Source organism: Gouania willdenowi, chromosome 13 (genome assembly GCF_900634775.1).
Source record: "Gouania willdenowi chromosome 13, fGouWil2.1, whole genome shotgun sequence".
Lineage (NCBI taxonomy): Eukaryota > Metazoa > Chordata > Actinopteri > Blenniiformes > Gobiesocidae > Gouania > Gouania willdenowi.
The window spans coordinates 25,179,635-25,198,450 of record NC_041056.1 but is presented as its reverse complement, the minus strand read 5'-3'; the positions used below and the strand labels follow the sequence as shown (position 1 = coordinate 25,198,450).

The following is an 18,816-nucleotide window of genomic DNA, read 5'->3' as shown; positions in this document are numbered from 1 at the left end:
TGTGGAAAAAAAAAAAAACCTGTGAAGCAGAACATTGACTTTGAGGCTAATGTTTTTTGCTTTAGTGACTCTCACATTTGAACATTGGTTTCCTTCTATAAAACAACAAAAACAACACTGAGACCAGGCTTTTGATGGCAACATTATTATTATTTTGCTGTACGTATGTAGTATGTTGGCCTTCCTCCAAGTCCCTCCCCCCCTCTGTCCCCACACCCGCAACTTCCTTCTCCTCCTGACATGCTAAAGTGTCACCGCTCGGCCTGGGTCGTTGATCGTTTTTTCTCACGATCGCGACACTCTCAATAGTCGACTTAGGTCAACACATGCTTTCCTCAAGTGCTTGACCTTCACCGTCTTCTCTCGTTGCGTCAATTTCTCCCTCGTCAACTCTTGACCTCTTCTCGGCCATATACTGTATGCCCATCGTGGCCAATCTCTCAACCAAAGGTGCACTGCTGCCGCCAACATGGCACCAGTTGGTCACTACAACACAGTACATCTGATATTCATGGGAGAGCTCTGCCACACTGTCTCCTAGCAACCCGTTGAAAAACATAATTGGATTTGAAATTACGTATATGGACGTCAATGGCAGTCAGTGAGTTAAAGACCCAAATATATGTAGTTAAAATGTGTTTATTAGTCACACTGAGAATTTACTGAAACTATGCACAGATGATAGCGACTTTGTCAAAGCAAAGCATTTCCTGCCTGTGCACAATTTAAGGCGTTTCAGTTGAGATTAAGTCTTTCATTTTGAATTACGGTGAATTATCGGCAGCCTGTGATGAGGGTTGAAAATTGGAGAGAATTTAAGTTAAGGTGGGTGTGATAAGGATGGAGGAGTGGGTTGTTATTGAAAGTTTGGCATGCAATATTACAAGAAACAATATGAGAATAAAAAATATTTGATGCAGATGGCTTCCCTCCATAAAAAAAGGAAACACAAAACAATAATTATATATATTACTGCATACACGCACTTTTTGTGTACGAAATGGAGTGGGTGGAAGTATAAACTTGTGATTAGTACACTGGGCTGAAAAAAAAGGTGGTGAAGAATATGAAAATATTTAATAAAAAATAAAGTATAACAATCCATTCTTGAGCTTGTGACAATCAATGTGCTGAAATACTATTTTTATTCTTTTAGATGTATATCTTTATTAAAGAATGCCTTAAAATACATTTATTCCAAAGCAAATCTTTTTTAATTGTTTTTTATATATATATATATATACTTCCATACACTTTTTTATGTGTGTATGGCATGTTTTCTATGTCTCATTTTTCATACACAGTTCAACATTTTTTGTTTAAATCCAGTTTCAAATTACCTGGCATCCCAGTACTGAGCTGTTTTTTCATGTAATCACAGGTCTGACAGTGCAGCAGACAAAATTTGGTAAGTCTGCCTTCCTCTTCTATCTTTTTTTTGCGGTTTTGGCATTGTAATGTCATGGTACAGTGGGACTGGTCTTGTTATCACCCTACTCGCCGTGTTCCGCCGCCCACCACTGCATGTGACTCAGATTCTTGGCTTTGTCTGTAGAACAAGGTGTTTGAATGCACTTTTACATTTGGTGAAGCCGGGACTGAATACAGTTGCAAGCCATGGAATGCCATTGTTTGCTTTTACTAGAGAAACAACATCAAACACAAAGTGTGCTTTGAGAGTTCAACACCGTTGTGGAGCGCTCAGTGTTTTTTAGCGAGTTGTCCCCGTGCTGGTCCAGCAGTGTGGTCGCACACTGGGTGAAAACACTTCCTTTTGCAGGGTGTAAGGGCCGTGCACCTGTTCTAAAGCTCAAGGTTCTAAGCATAAGCTGAAAGGTGAGTTTGCCAAACAGCAGTGTATCTTCATTTGTGAGGACTGTGGGTGTCTGAAAATGTATTTAAATTAATATATTTATTTCATATTTGCTTTGTACCTCCTGTTGGAATTTTACATTATCATTTTACATTTTCTTTGCTCTTTGCATTTTATTTTAAAATAGGGATGGACGGTAATGATCACACCAATATTGTATGGTTGTTGTAAGCAAAATATAGTGTTTTTGTTGTTTTTTTTTGTTTTGCTTTGTTTTTTTGTTTCTTTTATGAGGCACTTGTTTTTGGTTAATATTGAAATAACACAAAAAAGGTCTAAACTGCATTTTTTTATTGTTTTTATTGATTATAATATCTGATTTGTTATGTAAAAACAGTATTATTTAAAAATGTAACAAATTTGAGGATTTTTTGATTGGTGTGTGTGTGTGTGTGTGTGTGTGTGTGTGTGTGTGTGTGTGTGTGTGTGTGTGTGTGTGTGTGTGTGTGTACATGCGTCTCTGTATGTGTGGTTTGGTATGCTTTTAGTAGTCAGTCATGCAAAATTATTGGCCACATGGCACAGAGAAAAATTTGCCACAGGGAATATCTGCATGTTTTTATTTAGTAAAAATTGTCGACTCATTGTTCGCGCGCGTGTGTGTTATTTGTTTTTTATTTAACTTTTTTCACATTTTAGCCAGACTGTTTATTTATTTACTTATTTGTTAGTTTTGTTATCTTTGCTTTATTCATTTTATCAGTTTTAGCTCCGGTGTTTCCTCAGTATGTGTTATCTGTCATCTTGTATATAGTATAACTTACATCTTAAAGTCATATATACATACACTCACACTGTGGGCAATTTTCCAGTGAAACATAATGAACAGGCACTTGTTATTAGTGAATATTAAAAGAACACTAAAAAGTTCTAAACTGCATATTTTTTTAAATATCTGATTTGTTATGTTAAAACAATATTTAAATAATCAAAATTGAATATGCTTCTTGGGAAACTAGTGTAATTTTTTTTATGACTGACTTCTGTGAACATTCTAAAATCTTTTAAAATGAGGCACCAGTTGATTTTAAACATCACTCAATGTCTAATCACGTGTTTCACTGCAGTCTTATATATAATCAACTTTATGGAGCTTTGAGTGACTTTATTTAATGACACAAGTTGCACAGCATCAGGCTTTGCTCTCTTGGTCGCTGAGGGGGCGGGGCTTCACTGCCACTTAAAACAGCGATTCTCAACTGGTGGGTTGGGACCCAAAAGTGGGTCGCGGACAGCTGGTCAAAAAATAAACACGTAATATGTCTCATATTGGACTTGTCTTTTATTTTGAGAGAAACTTTTCTTATGACAGACATGCTGTGAAATGTATGTTGCACAGGAAAATATATAGATTTATGTTTAAAAAAAATGACATGTGTGTTTTCAACAGCTGTTTTTGAAAAACTACATTTGGTTGGTTGAATTAAAAAAAAAAAAAAAAAAAGTGGGTCACAATTTAATGACCATGACAAAATATGGGTCCCAGGGTGAGACCAGTTGAGAATCTGTGACTTAAAAAGAATAATCCTGCTTACGTGCATGGTGCAAAGATTGTTCCTGTTTTTTGTAATATGACAACGAATCACATTCTTGAAGGCTGCACATTGCTCAAGAGCATACTTGAAGGCTAAAAAGTGGCGCCGTAAAACAACTCGGCTAATTTTTGTAACTCTAGACTCTAAACACACCCGTGTTTGTAACACCAAACACTGAATGTGTTTTTAAGCAGCCCCTCAAACTAGTGATGGGAAAACCGGTTCTTTCCTCTGATTCGATTCTTTAACTCTCGAACATTAAATTGAACGAGTCCCGAACGAATCATTTCGTTCATTTGTACAGCAGATGGCGCTGAAGCCTGCACAATGCAGAACTCATACCGCCGACGTGTTTTCTCCAACTATAAATACTGTAGACAAGATGGTTTGCTTCAGGTGACAAAGTATAACACACAAAATGCCATAAGCTATTCAAGCCATTTGAAAACCCAGGAAAGCTAACACACACCACAATAATGTAACTTGTGTCCTGTATCCTCTCTGTTATCATTGTTTAACAGCACGGCAGTCTGGGTAACTGTCACGTGACAGTGAAAACAGACCAATCAGAGAGAAGTAATGCTGCTGGCGCAGAGCTCAGCCTGAGCCAGAGCTGTGAACCGATGAACGATGAACGAGAAAGACCCGGTCAGCCCGCGAGTCATGTGACAAAGGAACCAGTTGGACGAACGAGAACGAAGTACTGAGCTGTGAACGATGAACGAGAAAGACCCGGTCAGCCCGCGAGTCAGACTCGTGACAAATGAACGAGTTGGATGAACGAGAACAAGTACTGCTCTGCTCCACAGCCTGAGCAGACAGAGACCCTTTCGGCTGAGCAGTCGATCACATGACAGCTGGGGAGAGGACAGCGAATGTAAAACTAATTTTGACAATTAATGATACAATTAAAACAAAAAATAATAGTTGATGAGTTGCCTATGTTTACATGGTGCATTTATTGTGTCCAAAAAGTGACATTATTATTATTACTATTATTGTTATTTTTATTGTGTTTGTTGTTATCATTGTTATGTTTGATTATTTTGTGGCAGAGTATAACACAATAAATATGCTGATATAATTTTCGAAAATATTTATTTTTAAAGAGACTTATATATAAAACACACTTTACATTATATACACAACACTACACACATCTAAGAGACAAAAATAAAGTTAAATAGAAAAAGTTAAAGAATAAAATTAAATAAAAACCAAACCAACAATATTGCACAATTAAAAGTGACACATGTGTATTATATACACAACATACACATCTAAGAGTAAGAGACATAAAGTTAAATAGAAAAAGTTAAATAAGAATAAAATTAAATAAAAACCAAACCAAACCAACAATATTGCACAATTAAAAGTGACACATGTATATTACATACACAACACTATACACATCTAAGAGACATAAATAAAGTTAAATAGAAAAAGTTAAATAAGAATAAAATTAAATAAAAACCAAACCAAACCAAACCAACAATATTGCACAATTAAAAGTGACACATGTATATTAAAGGCCAGCTTTAAGGCAAGTTGGCATTTAGAAACACAAGCTGGCGGACCTTGGAGGGGCTGAGCCTGTTCCGTCTGTCTGTGATTATCTGCCCAGTCTTTGAGAAAACTCTCTCAGAGGGCACAGATGTGGCCACAATGCACAGTCTAGTTTTCATCACCTCACACAGAGTTTTGAATACGGGCGAGCACATCCTCCACCATGCCAGAGGATCTGATGAGCGGGATAGGAGTGGCTCTGCCAAGTAGGCCCGCATCTCCATCATGGCAGCAGTTGAGGTGCTCGATGTGGCAGAATCTGAGGAAGTGGAAGCCCTGGTGCTTGCAACCCTCTCATCGAAGTCTTCCCAAAACATGGCCCCTGTGCTGGCAGCCACAGAGGGATTTTGAGACTCCTCCTCCTCACTGTGACTGGGGTGGTTGTGTGCTGCAGCAGCTGTGATTCTCTTCACAGTGTCCTCTGCAGCCTTGCTGTTAACAAAAGCTTGCTTTTTGAACCTTGGGTCCAAACAAGTTGCATCAGCAAGCTTCTCAATGTGCTCCACCTTGCTGAACCTCTTCTGCATTTCAGACATCAGGCTGTCCACCAGTTTTTTAATAGGTTCATGGACTGACGGGCTTCTTTGATGGCGAGCAACAATCCTCTGAAGACCTCTTGCCATCAGAATCACTTTGGAGGCAGTCACAAACCTACAGACAGAGTTCAATTATTCATATTTTGTTCTCAAAAGCAGTTATAACAGTGTACTATCACAGATCAATGTCATGTGTCTTTGTTAACAGTAAGGATACAGTTAAAATCCATCACTAACTATATATATATTTTTAAATATGAAGTTTGTGCTTATTAAAAGTGAGTTAGTTTAATATAAATGAATTACTTTAACTACATACCTCTCAGCGCTCACTTCAACGGTGACCTCCTCAAAAGGTTTGAGGATGTCCGCTGTTTCCTGAGCAATTTCCCATTCCTCTGTGGACAGTGTGGATAGGGGTGCATTGATAAGTGCCAGGGTGGAGATGACTGGATCCTTGACATCAATGAACCTTTTCACCATATAAAATGTGGAATTCCACCTTGTAACCACATCCTGCTTCAAGCGCAGCTGCTCCTGGCCCATCTGTTGCTGTGTGGCCTTCAGCTTGTCTGAAGCAACTGTGCTTCTGTGGAAGTATTCCACCACAGCTTTTATTTTATGAACTGTACCCTGAACCTCTCTAAGTGCAGCTCTCACAACAAGATTTAAAACATGAGCAAAGCATGGTATGTGGTCCCAGTGCAGGTGGTCTCTCAGGGCTGCCACAATGTTGCTGGCATTGTCTGTGACACAAGCTACAACTTTGTCACTGACACCCCATTCATCTGCAACTCTCTTCAACTCACTTGCCAGGTGAGCAGAAGTGTGTCTGTCTGTCAAGACAAAACAGTCCAGGAGATGGGATGTCATTGCAAAATCCTGTACATAGTGGCAGGTCACAGACATGTAGCTTGTGGTTGTTACAGATGTCCAGCAGTCAGTTGTGAGGCATACAGCAGGAGCATTCTTGATTTTCTCCAACAACTCAGCTCTTATCTTTCCATACATCTTTGGCAGTAGAGTTTGAGAAAGTGTTTTCCTGCTTGGCAGAGTGTATGAAGGGTCCAGGGTCTTTGTGAATTCTTTGAAGCCTTTGTCCTCAACGATGGAGAATGGTTGATAGTCAGAAGCTATCATTTTAACCAGTGCTTCATCCAGTTTGCTCTGCCTGAGTGGATCCATTGGCCTTGTAATGTAAGTGCCCATATGTGTTTGTTGTGGCCTCCGTGGTCTAACTGCTGTTTGGGTGGTGGTGGTGGGTGCTGCTGGTGTACTGGATATTGCAGAAGCTGTAGCCAGTGTTGCAGCAGCAGTGATTTGAGGTCCAGATAAAGTGCTACTGGTGGAGATATTTGCAGCTGCTGCAGTGGCTCCATCGTCACTCTCCCCCCTCACTTGTGCTAACTGCACAGTTGGATGTGCCGTTTTAAGGTGTCTTCTCAAATTTGAAGTGCTTCCTCCTTGGGTTGATAAAATCCTTTTGCAAATATTGCATTTGGATTTAGTGGCTGAAACCTCACTGAAATGGTTCCAAATGTCACTCCTTTTCCTTCCACTCATTTTTCTGACCTGCTCAGACCCCTGTTGTTTGTGTTCTGATTTTACCTGGCACTTAATGTAAATGTAGGTGATGGGTGGGGGGATGGGTAACTGCCCATCATGGAGCCTTGAATGACAGTAGCGCTCAATTTGTGGCCCAGAATCACGTCACTCCTAGTAGTTCACTCTGTGCGACATTAAAATGTGACGAGGTGAAAAAAGCTATATCATTAGAGTCAAACAATTGCCACTTTGCACACAATTTCATGCCAAACCCCATTTAGCTCAGGTAGTAGAAAAATGTATAAATAATTACGCCAACTTGTGACGTGAATTAGTTTCGCACAGTGGGAGTGGATGCGACACCGGCATGTGCCGTGACTATAACCGAGTGAACCCCCTGTTGCGCTGTGTGAAAGTGTGTACGACTAATTATGCTCTCAAGTGCTCTTAAACCAGTATGCAAATTTGGGCTATGTGAGCTGCTGATCAGAGGCTCTAAAGTTAACATTTAGTGAGAATTTGTGGTGCGTTTCCACCTCCTTTTCTCATCCGATGCAAACCCGTTATGTAGGCTATCAGACTGACAGCGATACTGCAGCAGCAGACGAGCAGAGCAATACACAGATTAATATAGCGCAGGTAGACTTATATAAAAAATAAAAAAATCTCATGAAATTGTGACTTTTTCTCCGGACATGTCACAGAACACAGACGTGTGCAGAAAGTTTTGAACATGAGCAAAAGCAGAGTGGGTAACCGGAGCTATTAAGTGCAGCCTAGATGTTTAACGTAATTAAAATTATATTATTCAAATAAAAAAGGTTAAAAGAACCGGAGACCGCTGATTAGTTATGATTTCATGAATGAATAACGTATTGTGGTATTTTACTATTGTGTGGCAAATAACACAAAGTTAACACGTTGATATAATTTTCGAAAGTATTTATTTACAAACACATTCATTATATAGGCTATACAATAACACAACAAGGACTGAAGACCACTATAATTATGATTTCGTGAATAAATAATCTATATCGGGTGTCACATGACAAATAAACTGTAGATATCAGACATCAATCATTTCCTTGTTCAGCTCTCAGTCAACAGCCCCCCAGCCCCGTAGCTGTCTGAGCCACAGCTGTCACGTGACGAATGAACGAAAGAGCAATCCGTCATGATCCGTATGAACGAATCGTGAACGAACCGAACGAACTGCAGTGCTTGCTGCTCACAGACAGCCTGTCTGTCACGTGACTAAAGAACTGGGACCTGAGAATGGATCCAGCTGAGTGAGTGGTGAACGAATCATTTCTGTTTCCTGTCTGCTGCTGACTGAGCTCATGCAGCTGCTGCCATGTGGCGAGAGAAGGTACTGCATGAAAATGAACGAATCGCTCCCTGAGAAGACTCGTTACTCCCGAGTCATATAAAAGATTAGTTCATTTTGAACGAATCGTTCACGAACGATACAACACTACCTCAAACCAGCAGTGCCCCATAAACACACTCCTCAGTTTTATTGTGCACTCCACAAGAAGTCTTTTATATTTTATAGCGCTATTTATGGTTCTAGAATCATGATTTCAATGATGTTGCTGCTTTTTCCTGTTTGCGTTATTTAGTCGATATGATTCACTCATCATCTCTGGGAGAAAATGTGTAGCTTCTCTTGGAGACTGCAGGGATTTTTGTGAGGCAGTGTTTTGTCTCACAAACTGGACCAGATCAATTTCTACGTACAAGAGTGTTTCTAAATAATGCCTACAAAACATGGAAGAGTAGTTTGCATGTCTAAAAGAAGTTGTTTGCAATTGAGATTCTTCTTCTTGCTGCCCGTGCGTCTGCATGCACTCTTTGCCCTTATTTGAGGGTCTACGCCACCCTTTAGACCTCTCAGTTGCTACATTATTGATCTCTCGCTGTACTTTGAGACATTAGCTTCCTGTGATGGAGGTCAGCATAATATGATCTAACTCACTGCTGTATGTAGAAGCCTCAGAACAGCAAGAATCCAACATCATAGGTAAGTGATACTCTAAAAATGGGTGAGATCTCGAGCTCTGTTGGTGACTTTCAGTCAGTAAGGACGACTCCTGAAAGTCAAGTGTTATTTGCAAAGGCTACAGCAGTAATATCTTTGGACTTGTTAAACCTAAGGTTAGCAGAAAAGTTCAATTTTTTTATGAGTGTGTTTACATTAGTGCTCGGACTTTATCGCGTTAGTTGCGATTAATTAATTATAGAAAAATAACACACAAAAAAGAAAAGAAAATGGAAGACAAGAAATGGAAGAACCCAAGGAGAAGTCGTTGCTTTGCTTCGTGGGCGTTAATTTTAGTTTAACAAAAAAAGAAAAAAAAAAAAAAAAAACCTGGTTGGAAAACAAAAGCCCAGTTGTGTGCAAATGCAAGAAAGAGTTTACTGATCCCCAGAGCTCTTCTAGCCTCCGCTACCACCTCAATGCTAAACATGTAGCAGCTAGCATGGAAATCAGTCCTACTCAGGGCAGGCAGTGTTGCCATTCCACACTGGACAAGATGACAGGGTTCAGAGCCAAAATGAATAAATCCCTGTCTGACAAATGAACAAACTCACTGGTTAAATGATTGTAGCGGACAGTCGACCACTCTTAGTGATTGAAGACGTGGGCGAGGCTAGAAGTGGTGCTACAGATAGATATTCTAACTATTTTATCTAGTTTCCACTTCTCTGGAATGTATTGTACTCAGCACTGTTTTTTTATTGAACACACGAAAACAAAATTGTTTTTGAAAGTTTACAAACTATTCAGAAAAGCATGAATCTACACTACCGATCAAAAGGTTTAGAACACCACACTTGTTCTTTACTGAAAATTATTCAGTTTATTGTGTCATTGCACTTTGAAATGAAAATAAGCATCATGGACACTATGAACAACACAGTTCACCTGATGCTGATGAGGGTCTGGTACCGCAGTGTTCCAACACTGCTTTTATGCAGACAGAGGTAGTTGTAACCAAGAAAAGTTTGAACACCTGTCGGAATTAGTAGCACCAGCTTTCAAGGTTGATTCAACCTTAATTGTTGTTAACGCACTTCATGTTCCCTGAAAAAGGCATATTTGTTTCATTCTGAAATGTACATTATTTGTCAGTTTTGGGTAACCAAACCTTTTTTTTTAACCTCTGGCTGTTCAGTATTTACCTTTGTACCATTTCAAGCTAATCACTGGACCTGCACGACTTGAATTGCAATAAATAACTGGAAAAATGAGGGTGTTCTAAAACTTTTGAGTGGTGGTTGTGCAGCTCATTTAACCCTAACCTTTTTGAACAATGCAATCATAATATTCTTTATTCATATTGCATATTATGTGAGCACTCAGTGATGGTGACGTAGGGTCAGAGGACGGCCCGCCCTCATCCCACCCACTCTGTAGCTGAGCTCATGCTGCTTTATAAACACGAGACAGAGCGTGGGAGCGGGGCGTTCGCCGGTACATTCATAGACTGTAGAAAATACATACATAGCACTGCACGAAAGACGCTGAAATGCTCACCTTTTTGGGCGTGTCTGTTTACATGTCAATCACGGCAGAGAGCTTCCTGGAGGCGCGGCTTCTCCAGCGCAGTGCTGCATCAAATTTGTCATCAAAGTGGGAACGCGTCATCAAATTGGAGCGAGGTGTTTGGGCTCACCCTGCAGTAAGAAAGGAGCAAATCACCCTCTAACTAACGATTGAGGAAATCAATGAAAAAAAAACTTTGGGCATTAGTATGAAGCCCTAATGCACTTTGATAATGTTTAAAGCACAGAAAAGTGTATTTAGTGTAACATCTGCCCTTTAAGCTCATTTATTATGTTTTTCATTGATTCAGTGAAACACCACAGTCTCTAATTATTTTGATATGTTTTTTAATGGAGTCCCACCACTAATTTACATATTTGCAGCTTGTCATTGTTAAACAATGGTAATCCATATAGTTGATATGTGTCAAACTCATGGCCTGGGGGTCAAATCCGGCCCTTTGGAGCATGCAATTCGGCCCGCAGGAGAAAGTAAAAATGACAGAAAACATGAATCATTCTGTAAATAAAACTCAACACTCTTGGTGTTAAAAAAAACTCAATATTCTTCCAAAATCCTTCAAGTTTCCTCAAATTGTGACATAATGTTTCCCTTAAAAACATAGAAATTGGTCACAAAAACGAGAAAATTTAAAGTGGAGATCCTGCAGGGACTGATATCTGTCACTTATTGCTTGGCTATTGTCGGTTTCTTATATATTTAGTATTTTATCTATACATAGAAATGCAAACTAGGGCACAATAATGTTGAAATTCTGCAGTTTCCCCACATTAAATCTGTGGCCCACTTGAGATCAAACTGCTCTATATTTGGCCCCTGAACTAAAATGAGTTTGACACTCCTGATATAGATGATCAGTTATGTTGTCAATAATACATGTAATGCAGATATGGCATGACATCATTGCGATCTAGCTCAGTGCTTAAGTGTGCGTGTGAAACACTGTATATCAGTGGTTCTCTATGATGATGTGATGCTGCAGCTGAGACCTGTGTGTACGCCTGCAGCTTAGAGAAGAAGGCAGAGGAGGAGAGAGGGAGGAAAGTGAAAGATAGCAGAGCAGGGGGAGGGGGCCACAAAAAGCAGGGAATGATAGAAAGGAGGCAAAGGACCACCCTCCTTCATCATAGCCATTTGCATGGAGCCTACCACAGCCAGCTTCCCACGCACACACCACAGCCAAGCAGCCAATCAGCACGCTTGCATTCTTAGCCCATCCTCCCTCGTACAACTGCTCCTCCATGGCTCAGCGAAGCAGATGTGAGGTGATCCGCTAGAAAGACAGTTTGTGGATCACCACAAAGGAGAACAAGACCTCGATAGATTTAGTTGTCGTGGTGGTTTATTTAGAAATCAGAAGAAGGACAAACATTGATTTGATAGCTGACAGGATTGTGGTGAAAGAAGAGAATGTGGGCGTAGATTCTCTGAGGATAGCAGCATCCAGTGAGTCAGCTTGGACATCCCGCAGATTGAGGAGGAGAATTTTGTTTTGATAAATGCCGATTGCATCGCCTCCTTTTTGCCACTGGTCCTGGATGTGTGGGAGACGAGAGACGGGTTTGACTTTAATCACAGAGCATGCCGGACAAGTGATGATTTGACGAGGAAGTCAGATAGTGACTGAGGAGGGGCCATGAGAGCCAGGAGAGAGGCCAGGATGGTGTCTGCCTGTTCACCATGCACAAACATAAGGTCGGGTCTATATATGCTTCATTTCCTATTGTGCACATCTGTGCTAGAGTTGGACTACATAGAACTTGTCATGCATTGAAGCACGCCCTATTTTGGGCGAGAGAGAGGCTCTTTGTCTGAAGTTGAATTTTATTACAAATTATTTACATTTGGTAGCTCAAAAAACAGCAGTGTTTGCACGTTTAAACATGTTACTTACGCTCTGGAATATTAATATAATCACATTTGCTCTGCCACTCAGTTGTACAGTCTGATATGAAATCTAGAGCCAGTCTCTTACTTCACTTTTAAACAATATGATTGATGGATTTTTATTTGTCTCAAACAAGCACAAACACAACATATATTCAACATTTTATACTAAAAGATGCAGTCATAATGTTGCTTCCATGAGCCAATCACAAACCCCTACATTACAAGCCCAGTTACATACATGTTGTTGTTTCTCCTTTATTGTGTAAAAACTGTCAGTTCTTATGGGTGCAAACAATATTTTCTATTCAAGCTGTTATTGAATCCAAGTAAGAATTTATTATCATGATTTATATTTATTTATATCCTTAGCTATGCTGCTACAATGACCATAATGTACACGTTTCCCCATAAATTACCTTGGCGCTATTTGTTTGACCAAAAAAACATTACTATACATATTTTCATGGTTTTCTTTCATTATTTTGATTATTTTTTGCTTTTTTTTTTATGTATTAGCAAATATTTATATTTATTTCCACACAACCTGATGAATGTAGTGTGTCAGCAAATAAATCCCAGCATACCACTGCATACGTACAGGCTCACCCACGTGTAATTTTTAATTTTTTCCAGCTCTGCCCTTATCCATGTGCCGTCAGTCGATAAAGGAGTGATTTGGTTGGATTTACTGTGCGTGTGGTCAGGGATACACAGCAATCCCTGCATTTGATCTCTACAGTACTGTGTTGGGTTTTTAATAGATGTCACTACTGATCAATGCTGTTATTAAGTTAGTATTTGCTATTTTATCAATGAGATAAAAGAAGTCTACTCATGTGTGCATGTGAGGAAAAAGTGAAGATTTGTATCTTTTTTTCCACAAAAAAGTGTTTCAAGATGTGAATTGTTAACAGAAAATGTATTTCTAAAGTATCTAGCTATCTTATCTATTATGGAAGATACCCCTTAAAGCAAGGGTTCTCAACTGGTCTCACCCTGGGACCCACATTTTGCCACGGTCATTAAATCCAAACCCAATTGTCTTTAGAAATTTAGTTTTTCTAAAATAGCTAACAAATATGTTATATTTTTTAAAATATGAATCTATATATTTTCCTGTGCAACATGCATTTCACAGCATGCCTGTCAAAAGAAAAGTTTCTTTAAAAATAAAAGGCATATTAAGTATTCATTTATTTTTGACTTGCTGTCCGCGACCCACCCAGTACAGGTCCGTGACCAACTTTTGGGTCCCGACCCACCATTTGAGAATTGCTGCCTTAAAGCACATGTGTCAAACTCAAGGCCAGGGGATCAAATCTGGCCCTTTAGAGCATTCAAATGGACCTGCAGGAGACAGTAGAAACAAGAGAGCAACCATTCATCGCTCTGTAAATGACCCAATAAGTCTCGCCAAATTCATAAATTCATTTAAACTGGAATATTTTCAGGAGTTCTTTCTTGTACCATGTGTCAAAAGAACTCCATTTTGAGTAGAGGCACTACAGGGACTGATACCTGTATATCTATTAGGGATGTAACGATTAATCGTAAGGCAGTTAAAAATCGATTCATAGGTATCAAGGTTCACATCGATGCTGTGAAAATTGAATCGCAGTACCTTTTTTAATCTATCTAGAAGTCTTGGCGGCGGGCGAAATCTGCAAATACTTTATTTCTGGCCGCCTTCTACTCTTAAACATGTTCATAAATGATTCCTTACCCCTTTAGCACCAAAAGAATATCTGTAATATTACGTGAATATCTGTAAAAGTCACGTTTTTCTATTAACTCTGCCTGCTAGCATAGCATCTCTTCTTCACTGCACTGAGCTGCATGCCAACCGACCACTGGGTTACCATCGCCCTCTGCTGGTTCAAACAAATATCTGACGCAAATACAGTGCAGACTGTTTTTTTTTTTTTTTTTTTCAGGTCCAATTGTTAAGTCACAAAATACATTTTCAGTTGCACTTTTAAAAAGAAAAATAACTATTATGCGGTTTTGTATTGTTTACTATGGAACCAGAATTTAAAGGAATAGGCTTCTTCATTTTTATTATTCCTTTATTTATTTCATTCAAGATTTATTTTTAGTTAAATTGCATTGTTTTGAATAGTTCATCAAGGGATTCTTTTGACAATGAAAAATAAAAGGAAAATACTACAGTATTTTCTAGTTTTTTTTTCCCCCAAAAAAATAAAGGAATATTTTTCAGTCATTTAAGTACAGTCCCATTTTGTAAAATGAATCGTGAGAGAATCGTATCGTGAACCCAGTATCGTGAATCGAATCGTATCGGGAGTTGAGTGAATCGTTACATCCCTAATATCTATTCATTGCTTGGATAAAAACTGTTTTTTGCAGTTAGATGTGGAAGTACAAACTGGGGCACATTAATGTTGAAATTGCTCTTTTTTCCCAACCGAAATCTGCGCCCCCACTCCATTTTTTTGCCCCTGACTGAAAATGAGTTTGAAAACAACTGCCCTAAAGCCTAAAAAATATTGTATTCATGAGAAAAACCTTGGTGATATACTGAATAACTTGCTCGAACCTGCATTAATTGTATTCCTTTTCTATCAGTTTATCTGTGTTGATAAAGTGTGGTCAAAGTAAATAGTCCACATTAGACACAATTTAGTAAACCGAGTCAGTTATAAAACAGTGAGATGTGTTTTCATGCTGGGTGGACATCTGTCTCTCTGTAGATATTTAACAAGAAGACATGTCATGCACATATGCCAATTTGCATGATGAATACCCAGGTATAGAATAAGCCTGTCTCGTGTAATCAGCTGACAGTGACATCAATCTTTTTTTTGTTTTTCAACTCGAACCTAGACAATATTGTGTCCTGTTGTTTGGTAAAGTGTCTGTTAGGATGGAAATGAGTGTTTAAAGAATGAATCCAACACATTAAATGTTATACTTAACTATATATAAAGACAGAGTTGCTTGTGTAATACAAGACTGACAAGTAAAGTATTTTTAAGGCGCTGTGTGTATATACCCAGGCTTCTATTTTGGAACAACACCTTACAGAATGTACTGTACCTGTCTGAGTGTCCTGTGTTGGTGTGTTTCCACTGCTGCAGACCTGCTGACAAATTACAGGGTGCCCCATGCTGCTCACTGTTATTCACTGTTCCTCCTCAGCAAATCTGCCCTGCTGATCTCACTAAATGTGTGCATCTTTACACCACTGAGCCAACCTTTTAATTCACTTTTCTCTGCAAATTAGCACTGAAGCAGATGCTTATCTGCAGGGATGAGCAGTAAACATGCTGAGGAAAAGCCATCTGTGACTGTAAAATAAAGAATTTGACCAAATGCTGCCAAGGGTTTAAGCTGCAACTTATAACATTAGTTATGACTGGTTAATGTGTCACTAATGCTAGAAAACGTTAGAAAATGTCTTTATAGTTACTTAAAGCCTGGACTAATGTTGAGCTTGATCGATATATTCTATAATAGATTGATTTTCAATTTAAGATGTTGGTTTTTCTAGATTTGACTCTGTTCTGGGAGGCCTTTATTTTTTAAGTTGTGTAATATGTTTATCCTCTTTTCCAATGGTTTATTATTATTCTCATAGACAGAATGGATTTCCCTTTGAGCTCTTCTAAAGACTGTGTGGAATAGACTTGCCTCAGGCTGCAGCTCAAAAAATACTAAAACACCATGGGGTCAATACTACAGATCCACTTGGAGCATCCCACACTGGATATTGAAGCATGTTCACCCAGTACTTGGGCCCCATTAGGAAGAATCACACAGACCACCACGTGACCTCTGCTCTCAGCTCGACTACCATGAATCTGTTACAGATATAGTCGACTAAAATATGCAGCTTTAGAGTTTATGCATTTTTTTTAACATTTCAATCAGCGTTTATCATAGGATGAGTTCTGATTGGATGTTGTCCCATGTATCAATATCATTATATCATTATGTTTTGATACTGTTTTTGTTCACATTTATTATTTTTAATTAGTCAAAGTCAAGTTATCGCACCTAAATAAATGTAGTAGATGAAAACTATGATGAAAATTTGCAGTTAGCAAAATTAACACTGTAAAGCATAAATATACGCCTTTAAAGAATAGCAGATATTGCACAGTCATGCTTAAATGTAGAAAACATCTGTTTACAATATTGGCCTTCATCTAAAATCTCTGTTTTTATTGGATTTATTGTGGTTGTTTTTCATGGTCTTCTAATTTATTTTTTTTTAATTGTTTTTATTCAATTGTAGAATTTTCTTATATTTAAGGTTAAAATTTTCTTTTTAGTTCATAATAAATGGGTCAGTTTTCCCACAGCTGTTGTTAATGACCATTGTTCTCTGTTTGATAAATATGACTTTTCAACCTTTTCTAACATTCCACGCAACAAAATAAGTAATAAAAGTATAATAATAATGTTACAAGGAGACTTTACAATAAAAACAGAACAATGCTGCATTCACACCGAATGCGTCTTCTGCGGCACCGGATGCATCTGCCGTTCGAAACGCACCGCAGGGTTCGCAGGATCAAAAAATTTCCCCAATTTCCTCCGCCCACCAGCGACACGTCCACCTCGTTGACGTTCACTGCCTGCTGAAGTGAGGAGCTGTGCTCCTTTTTCTCCTCTCACAAACGTAAACTACCAGTGAAAAAAGCCGTTGTGATTAGCGGCTAATGCTATCCTAGCTCAGTGCCGACGTTCAAAGATGAAAACTACAGAGAGAACTTTTACCTGCTACTACCACCTCCTCGCTGATTCTCCTCCACACCAAGTCCTTCCTAGTCTGGTCCCGGTTATAAAGGTCATGTCATACAGCTCCAGTTGGTCACACGCAGCTTCTACTCCATGGTTGAATGGGTGAACAGACCGATGTCTGTGTTGACGGCCTGACGTCAGCATCAATAAAGACTCTGATTGGCATTCGTCATATGAAACGGTCGCAGGAGTTCAATATTTTCAACTCTTGCGGATGTGCGGATATGCGTAAATTCAGGAACACGCTCGCACGCCCAACGCACTTGACGTGCGGATCGGAATGCACCACCGCACTAGAAAGATTTCGCATCTAGGACGCATCTATCCATTGACTTTGTATGTAATCTGGACGTATGGACATTTCGTGACGCATCCGGTGTGAACGCAGCATAATAAAAACAGTGCAATATATTAAAAACAAAATAATACAAAGTAGAAGAGAAAAGAAAAAGAGCAACGTTGGGGAAATTAGGAATGAGAATTACAGAGAATGGGCAGATTGGAAGAAATGGGTTTTGAGTTTAAATTTGATGGTATGTATGATTTATGTTGATTTCATATCAGATCAATATTAGTATCAATCAACACTTAAGGCTGCAATATGGTATCATATGGAAAGTTTAAAAAAAGTTTTACTTTCGAGATGTACTCGGACACAATGTGCATTTGTGAGCAATATGTGAGAAATTGATCAATGAACTATATATTAAACAAATGATGTGTGCTATATATGAATGTAAAAAGTTGACATAAAATGATACAAAAAAAATTGGGGCTTCTTTGCTAGTGACGTACAGCAGCCATCGGCGTGGTCACATTAAGAAATCTTAAAAGAGGAGGTTTTATAAAACTTCTCATCTACTCTTCTCTCACTGATAGGCCAAGCAAAAGAAGTGGAAGAAACTGATATGGAAACCACAAAGGTAGGACTTAACTCAACAAACAAGAGACCCTTCAAACAGCTTTGGTAATGGAAGACTGTTGGCTTTTTAGAAGTAGACAGAGTTGGTGAATTAAAGCCTCAAAACTTGACAGCACACACATGCAGCTGGAACACATTTATTAGAAAAAAAAAAAATAATTGATCAATCATCTCAAAGAATGCTTTACAATACCAAGTTCCCACCAAGAGACATTACACGTAATCTAAAAAAAGCACATCTTAGTCTTTCTTTAGTCGTCACATCTCACAATCACAATTTCTGTATCATTTTCATCACAACACTCAGCTTAGTCTGTTACAAAGGTTCATGGAAACACTCATGTAGAAATCAATAATTCAGTCAGAGTTTTTGCCAGTTCAGAGTACCTGAGGAGTGATTGTCATGCAGCGTTCAGAGGTGTTTTTGGTCTACCTCATTCTTTTTATGCAGTATGTTTTTATCCCAATGACAAGACAATCTTAACTAATGTCTAGGTTGTTTGTAAATAAATAGACATGCCTTAATACTAACAAGCTACAGAAATGTGTTTTCTGGCCATTTTCTTCTAGATTGTTGTTGTCATTGACCTTTTTTGACGTAAGCCAAG

General features: G+C 38.8%; 2 protein-coding genes and 1 long non-coding RNA gene across 15 annotated transcripts in view; 2 read left to right on the top strand and 1 right to left on the bottom strand.

Moving 5' to 3' along the window:
• Positions 1-18,816, top strand: part of gramd1bb (GRAM domain containing 1Bb) — a 122,323-nt gene that overhangs the window by 34,549 nt on the left and 68,958 nt on the right. For 7 of the 13 annotated variants that reach the window (XM_028463985.1, XM_028463983.1, XM_028463980.1 and 4 more), the window contains exon 3: positions 1,382-1,408. The exons of 4 other annotated variants lie outside the window; for them this stretch is intronic. In XM_028463985.1, the coding sequence (XP_028319786.1) occupies positions 1,382-1,408 (27 nt within the window). Of the gene's footprint in view, positions 1-1,381; positions 1,409-11,868; positions 12,325-18,165; positions 18,210-18,816 lie in introns of those variants that run through there. 2 more of the 13 variants (XM_028463987.1, XM_028463988.1) reach the window with 2 other exon arrangements.
• On the top strand, positions 3,613-4,322 carry LOC114474063 (uncharacterized). The gene is made up of 2 exons (XR_003675341.1): positions 3,613-3,804; positions 3,930-4,322. It is a non-coding gene; the product is annotated as an uncharacterized LOC114474063 (long non-coding RNA).
• On the bottom strand, positions 4,568-8,525 carry LOC114474062 (zinc finger BED domain-containing protein 4-like). The gene is made up of 2 exons (XM_028463993.1): positions 5,830-8,525; positions 4,568-5,625 (listed from the first exon to the last, which is right to left on the bottom strand). The coding sequence occupies exons 1-2, from the start codon at positions 7,071-7,073 to the stop codon at positions 4,947-4,949; spliced, it is 1,923 nt and encodes a 640-aa protein (XP_028319794.1). The 5' UTR covers positions 7,074-8,525; the 3' UTR covers positions 4,568-4,946.

Excerpts from the sequence above, each read along its gene's own strand:
- LOC114474062 (XM_028463993.1), bottom strand. The coding sequence starts at position 7,073 with ATGAGTGGAAGGAAAAGGAGTGACATTTGGAACCATTTCAGTGAGGTT. Across the intron at positions 5,626-5,829 it reads GTTGAAGTGAGCGCTGAGAG|GTTTGTGACTGCCTCCAAAG; the intron begins GTATGTAGTTAA and ends CTCTGTCTGTAG.